Genomic DNA, 13872 nt, shown 5'->3' on the forward strand with positions numbered 1-13872 from the left:
ACTTCATGTAAATTGTAGTGGAGTAAAAGAAAGTATCCATTGTTAAATCTACTTAAGTAAAGTACAGATACATAAAAAAATTTAATTAAGTACTGCAACCAAGTACCTGTACTTCGTTACATCCAACCACTGCATGTGATACCCCCCAAATATCAATGAGTCTGGTAGAAACTGTTTGTCAAATTAACAAGGAATAGTGAAAACACAAAGAGGAAGACCAATTTATTACATCATTTGATTTTATAGCTTGTGTAAATTAAAGGAGATCATGATTAAAGAGAGGAATAAAGCAAATAACGGCAACTAATACATTAACCTAATGATTAAAAAATTAAACAAGCTGTTTAAAACCACCAAAAACCAAATAAATAACAGAGCAAACAAGCCAGACAACCTCTTAAAGCAATCGAGAAACATACAAAGAACCAAACAAATGGAAAGGAGAGTGATAATAGAAACTGGACAATGAATGAGAAACTCAGCAGCCTTCTAACCACTACTGTAGGTGACACTAAACATAGAGGTTGAATGGCCGCTCAGATCTAAGATGCAGCTTTTTATAATCCAATTTTTCTGGTCTTTTTTTTTTTCTCTTTTCAAAAAGAGATCTGTTAGAAATAAAATGAATCTGTTACAAAAAGAAACGCATAACACAGCTTTATTTTTTGATCTGTCAGGTGACATGTATTTATACAAAATCAAAACAGAAAAAATACAGTGAAAGAGACGCTGAGAATTTTGGATTTTCTGATTAACTATAATAAAAACAGAAAAGATGTTGAATCTAAAATGTGATCAAAAAATTAGAAAATAATCAAACCTAAATAACTTTCTACTGCAGAAGATGAATGGCAGCAGTATAAAAAACAGGAATATGATATCACATAGAAAGATTTTATCCTAATGTAAGGAGTTAGACTGCGGATGGGTTTGGAGAATTCGATGACTGAAGATTAGAAAGCGTCCAATCAAAGCGGTGAACTCAGTAATCATGTCAGGTGAATTCACACAGTGTTCTGGAAGCACTTAAAAAAAAAAAAAACAAGTCATTGAAAGGAGCCATGATTTTAACAATCATGTAAAGCTAAAATTAAAGCTGTTGATTTCCAGATGAATAATTACAGTCAGCATGGGGTCACTGCTGCTCCACAGTGGGATGTGTTACTCTAAAGTTGAACTTTTCTAACAGTTCTTGTCACAAAAATCTTAATAAAACTATGGGAAATTTTATTTTGGTGCATCATTAAATCAAAAAATAAGTTTTTATGTTAACATCTTCCTGTTTACAAGCACATTGCTTATAGCAGCACCTTTATTTAACAAAGTGATATGAATGGTATTTCAACTTCTTGGTTGTTAAATCTCTTTGTATTTTGTCATTTGTTTTCCTAAAGCTAAGGTCGATGTAGTTTACAGACAGAAACCGGTCTGACATCAGACCAGCTGAAGCCAATTTCACCCTCCAAAACCTGAGGTTTGTACAGGATTTCGTACATTTAGACAGAAAACTGTTAGGGCCCTTTCACACCTTGCCGATTTAGCCAGCATATGCCTGACGTCCCAGAATCTCCTAAAACGCTGGCATACGCTGAACTCTGTGTATTTTTTCAATTTTGGTTGTATACATAGAGTATTCATAATGAACTGAGCGTATTTCCAACAACAGCTTAATTTATGCATAACGCACGGCAGCGTAATGCCCATGAAATGTCACAAGCCAGTGTCCTGAGGGGGGCAGCAAAGCACCAGGAGGCGCCCTGCCTGCATAAAAAGATTTCTTTGATCGTGATATCAATCGCCTGCCAAAACAAAAAGAATAAAAAGAAAAAAGGTTTGTAGTTGCCGCAGATTCAGTGTCATGTCTGCTAGGAAGTTTGTTGGTCGTGACCATCACACTCACCTTCTCGCTTACCCTATGACGGGGATCCACACTGAAGGGGGGGAACTGACGCTTTCCTCCTTTGAACCCCTTTTATACCCAAACGCTGCCAATACTCCATTAAACAGTAGCTATAAGTTGGAAACTCGTTCAGCGTAAGGTCTGGAACACGTCAAATACGTTCATGTGTTGGAGATACGTTCTTGATAAGTTATGCATAAGTTAGTCATAGCATTTGGATAAGCTAGACGGCATGACTTATGCGTAACCTACCATATACTGAACGTGTGTCAACAATCAGATAACTTACCTGTAACTTATACCCTATGTATGGCATAAGGTGGCATACTAAAAATTTCCCGACGTAGTAGCCGTATATCAACGCATTCCAGCGATTTTCAGCGTTCTTCAGCGTGCTCATAACTTATACAAAATGTCTCCGTAACGTATCAAACGTATGCCAGCATTTTTGCCAGATTTTTCGTATGTCGGGCATATGCTGGCTAAACCATCCAGGTGTGACAGGGCCTTTATGCAAGCACCAACCTTCATTATTCTTTCCAAGCTCATCAATTTTCCTTCAATCATGTTGCAATAATGCAGCATCTGTTCTCCAATTCCTTCAGATAAATTCAACTTATTGAGAAACTTCCCACCAAACCACAATCTTGATTAGTTCTCACAGTTTTAGATGTTTAAAAGAACAAAAACCCAACATCTGATTGCTTGAGTTCACACATTTCATAACTTTTTCTCTAAGATTCTGCCCCTTCCTCTTGAACTTTACTCATTGAAACAACCATCTAAAATCTCAAAGCTCCTTCCTCCAGTGTCCTGGTTCCTATTTAGAGAAGTTTTCTGCTATTCTGGTACTCTGGTGGCACCGGTCTCCTCCACCGGTCCCTCCCTTTTAGTTTCCGTAGAGCTCTGAGGCTTCTCCTCTTTGGCATCGGCCAGCTCGCCCTCTGCGTCGGCTCCCTCCTGGCCCTCAGCGACGGCCCTCTCTTTCTTCAGCTTGATTCGGAAGGTCTCTTTGTTCGGAGCCTTCTTGGCGATGTTCTCCTTCAGACGCTCGCCGGACTGTTTCAGCCTCTCCCCTGCCTGGTGCATCTTCTCCCTCCTCTCTGGAGGCATGACCTTCTCGCCCAGGTGGTGGAACTTGGTGCCTAGGTTGTCTTTAGTTTTGCTCATGTTTTCTTTGGAAAATGCAGCCTTCAGGGTCTCAGTGCTCTTTACCATGGATTTCTTGATCCGTGCAGCTCGTGAGGGATCAGGCTCCTCGTCCCTCAGGTATTCTTCATCAGAGGAGAGGTCTGCAGGGATGTCGTAGGCATCGGGCTCAATCTCCAAACCTTCAAGGCCAAGTCCTTTGGGCGATTTGGTGACAGCCACTGATGGAACCTCCGTTTCACCCTACAATGACAAAGAGGAGCTTAACATTAATTGTGAAATCTTAAATCTTATTACTTTTACACCATGAAGAGAGATATGTACCAAAAACTAGATTACATGTTTGACAGACCTAACACCTCTGAAATAACTACAGTACATTACACTGAGGCCCAATTACAGCTCCAATGAACTAGAGCACAGATTTTAAAAATAAGTAGTTTTTAAGCATAACAAGCATTTATTAAAAGACGATTAATAATTGTATTTTCTTAAGTGTTTTATGAAACATATGTACTAAAGGTGCACATCAAGAAACATTTAGAACTTTCTCAAATGTCATTAGAAAGCCTTAGTTAACATTACAAGAATCACACACTTATTATAATGCTGGTAGTTTCTTTATGTTTTTGTTTTAAATGTTTACTCTGATACGTTTGATCATTTGTTTCAATGACCTCCAAACTTGAAAGTTGTTTGTCTACCTCACCATCTCCTTTTATTTTTTGATTTCCTTCACAAACTCTCTATTTTATATATAAAACGTAGGACTTTCTAACTATTCTAAAACATCAATAACCCATTAATCAAAAAATAAAGTATTGGTAAAAAATAAAGATACCTTTAAATCTAAATCTAACTGGAGTACAAATTATTTTGGATTCAGTGGTTGATAGGATTAAAAAATGTATTTAATAAATGACTAAAATGTCAAATTAAGATGCACCAATCCGATACCTGGATCAGATATATGTGATTTTATATCGAATATATGACATCCATTTCAGGGCATTTGGACTCGTATTTCTTTCTTTTTTTTTTTTTTTTTTTGCTGCTTATTTGTTTATGAATAATATAAAGTGCATTTCTCCTTTTTTATGTTTATATCAAAGTCATTCCCACGGCAAGATATGGGTCATTCATTCAACAGTTGAATCAAATCAGTTGAATCAGCAGATACGATCAGCTCAGGAGTTCGGTATTAGAATTGGATTGAAAAAAAAACTAGATTGGTAAATCTCTAGTTAAAACAAACTAGTATCTGTGCATTTTCAGCAACACAATGAAAAAAAAAAGTCTCTCAAATGAAAAAATATCTTTTACCATTACATTTTGTGAGCGAGTGATAGAGCAGAGGGTTTTCATCCTTGGGGAGCTGCAAGTTCAAATCCCTTTGACAACCCCAATTTATCCCTAAGCAAGACCCTTAAAAAGGCCCTAAAATGCTCTCTTTCTACGGTTAAGGGTTCTTCTGGTATAGTCTACAGCTCCCCAAAGGATGGTCTGCATACAGACAAACTTACTGAAATTTACAAAAGTTGAAATGACAAAAAAAGATGATTATGTTTGAATAAAAAGTTTATTTTCCCCAAACATTCCTGTTTAAAGGAATGTTAATCTAAAGGAGCCGATTAGTGAGCCTTGATTTTTCTCAATTCTTTCACCTTTAATGCAGTTCCATCTGAATGTCGTCTTATCATACATCAGACTCGCCATTTTCTCAGCGGACGGCTCAGCTCTCCGAGTGCAGATGAATCTGATCTCTTCAATCCATTACGGTTAAATTACTCTGCTGCTTAGTAAACCGAAGGCAGCTCGGACAGAAACATGATAATCCTCAGAGATGCTCTGTTAGACCTGACCTATAGCCCCTTTTTACAGTCTGAATATACAGCTATCATCATGAGATCAAGTTTCTCTATTTTTATATACGAGGAGCTCATTGAGAGAAGAACCTGCTGGCTCCTAAAATTGCAGACCAGTGTTAATAATAATCTCCCCATCTGGTAACAGCTGAGGATTAATGGATCAGGTATTCATAATTCCTACAGAAATAATCTGACTGCCGAGAGTGTGTTAAAAGTGCACATTAACCTCGGCAGGTATTCATCCTCTAATCATCCTCTCATTTCAGCATCTAAAAAGCGGGTTTTAAGATTCAAAAGAGCCAAAGTGATCATGGTAACAGAAGGTGCAGCAGGAGAATTCACCTGCTGCGCCCCACAGACGACTTTGGCTGTGAAAAGAGAGTTAATCATGCTGAAGCTGTGGCCTCCTGCAATGATCACACTCATTAATCATGGAGGTGTTGTCAGAGCGAGCCTGAATATGGTGAATGACACCATAATTACAGCGACCGGGAATTTGGGTCAGAGGATGTATTAATAACCCAAGAGGTGATGAAGAGGAAGAGTCACCGACAGGAAGTTCAGACAATCAGAGGTGGAGATTATAGGAGCGCACAGACACGGTGCCATAAAAACACACCGTATTTCACAACATAGCTTCACCTTTGACCTGGGGAAGAAAACTGGACCTAAACTGAAACGACTTCAGTTGAGGTCTGAGGTGAAGCTGCTTCTGCTTTAAGAGTTTTAAACAAAGGATTAGATTTTATAACTTTAAATTAATTTCAAGTAGACAGGTGATCCCCACTATAAAATTATTAATGAATAAATCCTACTGAGGAAGGATTAATTCAGTCATCATAGTGTCTCATATTCCTGTAAACAGATGTCAACAATCTCTTCTTTTTTAGAAGGTCAGTGTAGATCCAGCTAATATGAATTTTGATAAAACAGAGCTAAAAGTAATGTTTTAAGGCTTAATCAGATTATTTTCATTCTAGACATTCTAAACACAAGGTTCATAAAAGCATAGTTTCATTACATCCTAAAGACTTTTTTTTAAGAAGAAACACAAAACATTTTCAAATTAAACGAATGGAAAATCAGAGAAGGATGAACAGAAACCTCCAACCCATACATACTCCTATAAGGAGATTTTGGTGTGAAAGACGAACACAAAGTGGCGATTAACTGGAAGATGATCCTCACTACGTGGCCTGGTGCTCATCATAAAAGAATAAATGACCTTCAGAGTTTTTATGCAAATCCAGCACCTCTTGTCACTACTTTTTAGAGGTACATTCTGCGGAATAAAATGTTTTTTCTCCAACTTCGCACAATTAAAGATGGACAGTTTTCCTTTTTTTTCATTGGAGCATAAAATGAAATAATTCCAACTTGATGGAGAATGTGGTTGTTCTTTAAAAGCTGAACCTTAACTCCAGGCTAAAGTCTTTAGCAGATGCTAATGAATTATTTTTTAATGTTTTATCTGAATTTATCAACTCTAACCAGCTTCTTTCTGTCTCCATAAGAAATGCCTCCCCACAGCATGATCCTGCCAACACCCTGCTCAATGCTGTTGAGGGCTTGTCCAAGGACGATCAGGTAATTTTTCAATAAAACATTTTTTTTCGTTCAACCAAACATTTAGCATCCTCTCACATTATGAAGTTTGTTTACTCTCTTTATTTTATTTTTGTAGTAAACTTGAAACCAGAATTCATAAAACTTACTGTCTTACCAATTTTTTTTTTTTTTCTTGTTCTTGTTCTACAATCAGAACCTGGACCGCAGATCTCTGCATCTTTTCTAAGCTGTGAACATCTTGGCAAGCTGTCTTATCAATGCTGTCCTTTAATTGGACGTCCATGTCTTGGTAGGTGTGCAGTTGGTCAATCCTCTCTCAATGTTCAGATGATGGATTGAGCAATACTCTAAAGTTGTTGGTTGTTAAAAATAATGTGAAAAGAGGGGTTTAAATACTTTTGGAACTCATGCTGTCACAAGCAATATATAGAAGGCAAAAAAAAAAAAATAAAAATCTATGAATAGCAAACAAAAAATATATATATTATGATTTTGAGAAAAATAAATAAATGATCAATGCTCATTAAGAGAGAACCAGGAACACCAAGCTTTAAAAAATCAGAGCAAAAACTAAAGAGCTCCGCAAGCAAACAAGCCTCAGGGAAACATAAACATCTTTAATATGTGTATTACACAAAATGATACATAACAATCAAAAAAGAAAAATGTTGAAAAATACACTGCAATAAACTATATTATTGATATAAGCAAAATAGTTCAACCCTAACCCTTTTTATAGCAATTTTTGTCTCTTTATACTGTATTAATATTTGCTGCAAAACTACAAGCTTTCTGATGCAACCTGTGGTTTACAGGTCACCGCTCATCACTTCCCACAGGCCTACACCACAAAAAATCCCAGACTAAAAGCCATTAGCTCTTCTAAAATTAAACATTTCAGTATAGTCTGTTCCTGTGAACAGCAACGGGAATAAAGGAGCCCTGGAAGGGTAGCAACGGCCATTCATCTTTTTCTTATTACTGTCATCATTCAGCCTCCAGCCTCTTCAACCCAGATCTCCTGGTTAAATCACCACAGCCGTAGCTCTATATTAGGACAAGGACGGAGGCCTCAGAATAACGGAGCGAACATCCGTCATGAGAAAACTCAACACTCTCCTAAACAGGTTGGACTGCTGGGATCAAAATGGGCTGAACCTGGACGCAGAGGGTTATCAGGTGGAGCTGAGAAAACCACAGGGAGCATCTGAACAGAACATCCATTAATGATGAGGTTTCACCTCTGGTTGAAGATCAAACTCTGGTCCATTTCTCAGCTGCCAAGGAAGTAAATGAAAGATTGAAAAAAAAAAAAGACACTGTTTGACTAAACTGACTCCAAATAGAAAAGTAGATTGAAGAAAAAAAAGTTGCTTCATTAGGGTGAATCTGAACAGTATTTATGGATCATGCTATTGTTTTTATTAGGAAACAGTGGTTTTTATTAATATGCATCTCTTTTCTGTTTTTCATGCACACTATTTGATTTGATTTTCTGGTAGTGACATGGATGCATATCAAGGAGATGGTAAGAACTGTAGAGGAACTGTTTTAAATACAACATCCAGTGTTTGGTTTTTAAAACTGTCCTAATGAAACGTTTGGCCTTTTCAGATGATGAGTTTCCAGAGTCCAAATCTAATTTACAGCCACAGATATTTTGTCTTTCTGCAGATCAGCTTCCATAAGCCTCCCCGGCATGTTAACCTGGTTAACAAAGCTGTAATCGTGTTCTTCACCTGAACATATATTCTGACTGGATCCAGCTACAGTTTTGGGTCACACAGTTGAACCGCCAAGATTGTTATGTGGATAAGATAAATATCTGTTTTACATGTACCTTGAAAGAATTTGTTTCTTTTAAGGTTGATGCCATCATTCTCTACATCACAGCATAAGCTTGATGCTACAGTCTCTGCATCTGAACAATGAACCAAAGCAAAAGAACCTGGTGGCAGAAGGGAGACAAGAGGGAGTCCAATCTGTTCATGGTGGTGCCTGCAATAATTGCTGGAAAGAAGGATCTAATTTCTGAAGAGTCCAAACCACGTAAATGAACCAGCTCTCATCCAGTGAAAAAATGTCTGAAGTAGGCTTAAAAAGTATCGTCTCAACAACGCAATAAAAAAAGGCAGAATGTAACTTAAAAAAGCGGGTTCACTTACTTAGGTTAGAAAAATAAAACTGAGCTACACTAAACACCTGAAGATAATTACTTGTATGATTCCTCCACTGCCCTCTGGTGGCTGTACTAACCTGCAGATCAATTGTTTACTATTAAATCTGCTAATGTCTTTTAGGACTGTGGTTTTCAGACTTGGTCCCCATTACGGCTGAAACAATTAATCGCATTAATCGTGATTAGTCAATTATGGAAATAATCGTCAACCAATTTAGTAATTAATTAATCATTAACTGGAGTATAGAGACTCTAAAACATACCTATAGATGACAGAACAACCCACTTGGAGTAGTAATTATGCACTAATTGTGAAAAAAAATAGAAATATTTTGCATTTCACATTTAAAAAATGTTTTCATCTGTAGATATGCTCTTGCAAAGCAATTGTCAGTTCCAGCCCTTGTCCCCACTGTCCTGCAGGTTTTAGATTTGGTTTTCCGCCAACACACCTTGTTGATTGATTCCATTACTTCCTCAGCATCCATTGGCCCGTTAATCACCCAGTTAAATGTCAGGTGTAAGGAGGCGGGGAAACACTTTTAACATGCAGAACGGTGGATCCTGAGGACTATGTTTGTAAACCACTGCTATAGGCTAACAGCAGTTCTCAGCAGCAGGTGACTGACAGCCGCCTCTCGCTGTCTATTGATCCAAGTACCGAGCTGCCGCCTCAGACTCTGACTCGAGGTGACAGCAGTTTATGGCCTGTCCCTTTTGGCAGTGCAGGAGAATGCTGTGATCCCAGAATAGGTCCCTCTGTCACGGATCCACAGCAGCTGTTCGCTGCACACAGAGCTCCAGTTACTATTCTGAAAATCTGGACATCAGCGAGGACAGAGGACCAAATGGGTCTCTGCAGAGCGGCACATTAATGAGCTTCAACTTCAGATGAAAGGCAGATACATTCCCAGATCCAGATGGAAAATCAAGTTCACAATGCTAATAGGAGAGGTTACCCTTTTATTTTAAACATTGCAATATTCAGACTAAAGAGATAGAGCTCAAAGAGAGACAGAGAGATCTGGAAAGTACCACCTGTAGTGAGACTTAATAAGTTGAGTAAATCAGGAAAATCCGATTTTTTTTCATCGTTTCTTCTTGATGTGTCCCGGTGGTCTGGCTAAGCAACCTGCTTAGATAAACTTCAGTTTAAGTTAACCAATTGAAATAAGATTGCTGTATTGACAGCAGCATAATGAGATGACATATGTGGTATTCTTCTACAGCAGGCTTCTTTGGTTATACTGCAGCTTCACCTCAACAATATGTCTTTGCTTCAGAAGACCTGAGCCAAACAATTAGGCCATTAGCAGGAATCTGGAAAACCTGACTGCATACAGAGGAGGTAATTAAGCCAATTGATTCAGGTGTGGAAACAGAGACAGCATCTAAAAGGTGCAGGGCACCTAACCTCGGGACTGGTATTGAAGACCCCTCCTCTAATGAATCCTCATGGGGCAACTGTGACTCAATGGGAAGAGAAGTTATTTGGCTTCCTACTGTCACATGTCAATAGAATGTTGGGTGCGGCACTTTACCTTAGGCTTTCCACTGATCTGCATATCAGAGTACTGTATATATTATTTCTGAGCATTTGTGAAACTGATTTGGCAAATGTGACTCTTGCTCAACTGCTATGGACCAGCGACCTGTCCAGGGTGTACCCCGCCTCTCGCCCATTGACAGCTGGAGATAGGCACCAGCACCCCTCGCGACCCCACTTGGGATTAAGCGTGTTCGAAGCTGGATGGGAGGATGGATGGACTCTTGCTCAAAATGTTGAGAGTGATCAGCAGGCATGTTTGATTTGTAGGTATCTCTATCAAATAAACTAATTTGATTATTTCGACTGCAAAGGTGCAGCAGCTCTACTCTAAAGTGTGCCTGAGTAATGAAAATCCTGCTTTATCTCCAAGGTAACTTTTCAAGATCTCCTTGTATTTTTGTCATGACCAAAGGTAATTCAGTGTATCTATGTAGCGCCAATTCACAACACATCATCTTGAAGTACTTCATTGAGACAGTTCAATCAGATCATAAAGTCAGATTGGTAAAAAGTTTACTAAGGAGACAAGTTGATTGCATTGAGTAACTGAGGAACCAGTAAATTAAAAGCTTGTTGGCCAACACCTTCACCTTGATAGACTGGAGTAATTGTCTCATTACTGTGGATCCCTCAAGCTGTCTACCATTTCCTACTCCACCTTAGCATCAAACCTGAAAAAGACAGTAAGAGGCTTCAAATCCTTCACCTGGATTCATTTTGGAAACACCATCTCCTCCCCTCAACATTATGCTGTGAACCTCTGGTTATGGTCCAAAGACCCTGAGAGAAGACCTTCATACAGAGATTAGACCCTGGCATTCTACAACCTAACATCCTCCTCTGTATACCTTTAGTTTCTGTCCATGAACACCAGACACTGCAGAAACACTGATGGAGTATTGATTGATTTTAACCAATTACCTGCTTTGATTTTATACTGGGACCAGTCAGGTCTAGAATTCAGACTGCAGCATCCGATACTCCCACAGCTTTCCCAACATTCACTGAAGACACAGCTAAAAAGCTCCACATTCATTTGACACATTAGAATAACACCAAATCTATATTTTCACCTGTTACCACAGACGAAAATTATATGCCATGCATTCTTCCACCATTTACTTCTTGAGAAACTGACTATTTAAAATAAGAGGTGTGAAATGAACTGATAATATCTATCAGCTCTTGAGAAGGATCTGACACTTCCAAAAAATAAAACTAAAAAAACATCATAAAAACAGGCCAGTTGAGACAAACTGGGAAGGAAAGCTGTCTGCCTCTATGATCACTCTTGGTTTCTGCATTTATATTTATCTCTCATTAAAATACTGTAGAAACTGTCAGGATAGACATGTCTTTGCTGTTTTTGGCTGTTGCCAAGGTCCAAACATTGCTGACCTGATGCAACAGATCCATCTTAGTGATGGTGTTGATTTGCTGATGAAGCTGTATATGAACAGTGAACAAATGATTTCTGGTCCAGAGGAAATTATCAAATTAACCTGTGTAGGCTGTAAAATTTCCCTGAAATGGACTAAAATTAGAACATATATTGGGAATAAAACTGGCAGCTTTGATATATCAGCATAAGAGAGTTTTATATAATCTCTTCTTTAATAGATTTGGTAGAATTTTTTTCAAATCTTACAGCATCCAAAAAGCAGTTTACCTTCAAATGTCTGATCTTCTTTCTGATTAAAAATCTAACATAACTCTCCTGTTAGACGTAATCCAACCCCCCTTTGATTGTCGGCAAAAAGCCCGATCAGCTTCTCTTAATGCTGGACCAGCGGCCTCCAAAGTAAATTCCACAACGGTCCAATTAAATCCCCTTATAAAGCCCATCCATCTCTTCAACATCAACCCTCTTTGCATGCAGACCAGGTTTTTTCAGACTCTTACAGATCAGAACATGTCCCCATCTGGAGATGAAAAACATGCTTTTGATTGATATTCAAACTTTCATGTTAACAGGCAATATTCTTGGCATACTAAATCGTGAAAGTTGTAATGGCTCCAAACTGAGTGGTTCAGTGTTATGCTACAGTGATTCACCTTGTTTTCCTGTTTTTTTGAGGCTGATTAAGATCTTTAGTTGGCCTCCTATCATAATGCTTTTTCTATTAAGGGTTATAGAGTGAAGGGCTCTTAAGAGTTTGATCTTCAGCCGCCCTTCATCTCTCATCTGTTTCTTAAGCTCCCTTCATCGGCTGCCTAATGATGTGAGTCATAGTTCATCCAAGTAAAGATCTAACCCGATTTTTCTTTTTTCCACATCCATAGTTCCTCTTGCTCCTGTGTTAGGAAAACAGATCAAACTTCTTCACTGACTAAAGATGCAGACTTGAGCTTACTAAAGTGAGTTTTCAGGCTATAGGTTAGACCAGAGGTGGGTGACTCCAGTATCCTGTAGCTATTAGATTTATCCTCTGTCCAACGCACCTGAATTAAATGGAGGATAGAGGCCCTCGGGAACTGGAATTGGCCACTCCTAAATTAGAATAAATTTTTTTTAGATGTGCTGAATGTAGCACTACAATTAGAAAGAAAGAAACCCCCAGAAGTCAACAGCTATAGACTCTGGTTACAACAGAGCATGATGACAGGTCAATGCACACTCCTAGCATCTCCTCTTACCTGGTAGATGACAACTCTGAACTTGTTGCGGGTGAGCAGCTCATCTTGCGTTGATTCCACCTTTTTGACTCTGACATTTTGCTTCTCAACACGACTGCGGACCTCCTTGACATTGGCGCTCACTTTGCGGGTCTTCTGCAGGAGCTTCTCCACAGTGCCGCTGGTGTCGCTGTGGTCCTTAGCCAGCTTCAGGACATCGCCCTGGATGGTTTTGATGTTGTTCTCCAACTCCAGCTGACGCTCCTCCATGCGCTGCTGGCAAGACTGGACATTGTCGATGATGCCGGCGACGCGCTCCAGCAGAGATAGGATGGTGAGGGCACTGATGGGGTTGCCGGCCTCATCTTCCACCCCGATGATCTCCAACTTCTCCTGAACGCCTGCTGAGCGAAGCTTGTGCTGGTCCATTTGGATGTTTCGGGAAAACTTTAGCAGAAGGTGTAAATTTGCAGGTTTAGTCAGGAGGCTTCAGTGAGGATCGTTGGGGATACCAGCTGGAGAAGGGAGTGGCAACACCCAACTGCAGTGACCCTAACTCAGATCTGCGAGTGAGAGAGAGAAGGGAAACTCCACCTACCCCCCCTTTAAAAATAGGTGTCAAAATACCAAAGGGTCCTGATTCAGATCTCCACTGGATGTGGGCCATGCAGTAAACTTTGAGGGGAGCGTCAGTACTCTCACGAACCTCACTCCCAAGCTAAAATTAGAACCTTGGTGTAAGAGGACACTTTGACATTTCAGGAAGATGCAAAGCACTGGACGATGGAAACAACCATACAGTGATTCATAAGTCCTCCTTGGTTTTTACACTTATGTTCATACGACCAGCTGTAAAACAAGTATATCAACAAGAGCTCATGAGTGTTTCTGTATTTCTGCAGTGACAGATATAGGGAAGCTCCAGTTGTCTGTTCTGATTACTCAGAGCGGGAATGTTTTTTAGAGGATTAGACTCTGTAGCTCTGCCCTTTTTACTTTCCCCTGGGCAGCAGAGTCCAAACATTGACTGAGATTGAGATCT

General features: G+C 39.2%; 1 protein-coding gene across 1 annotated transcript; it reads right to left on the reverse strand.

The window, feature by feature from the left end:
* Positions 1 to 207: 207 nt before the first annotated feature.
* LOC107087015 (muscle-related coiled-coil protein-like) lies at positions 208 to 13424 on the reverse strand. The gene is made up of 2 exons (XM_015378343.1): positions 12852 to 13424; positions 208 to 3292 (listed from the first exon to the last, which is right to left on the reverse strand). Exons 1-2 carry the CDS (start codon positions 13257 to 13259, stop codon positions 2741 to 2743), a joined length of 960 nt encoding a protein of 319 aa, XP_015233829.1. The 5' UTR covers positions 13260 to 13424; the 3' UTR covers positions 208 to 2740.
* Positions 13425 to 13872: the final 448 nt, after the last annotated feature.

Source organism: Cyprinodon variegatus, unplaced genomic scaffold, assembly GCF_000732505.1.
Source record: "Cyprinodon variegatus isolate N-32 unplaced genomic scaffold, C_variegatus-1.0 Scaffold170, whole genome shotgun sequence".
In the NCBI taxonomy this organism is placed as follows: domain Eukaryota; kingdom Metazoa; phylum Chordata; class Actinopteri; order Cyprinodontiformes; family Cyprinodontidae; genus Cyprinodon; species Cyprinodon variegatus.

Bases quoted from the DNA above. Each gene is read 5' to 3' on its own strand.
- LOC107087015 (XM_015378343.1), bottom strand. From the start codon at position 13,259: ATGGACCAGCACAAGCTTCGCTCAGCAGGCGTTCAGGAGAAGTTGGAG. The intron at 3,293-12,851 runs GTAAGAGGAGAT...TTGTCATTGTAG, and splicing joins TCAGAGTTGTCATCTACCAG to GGTGAAACGGAGGTTCCATC.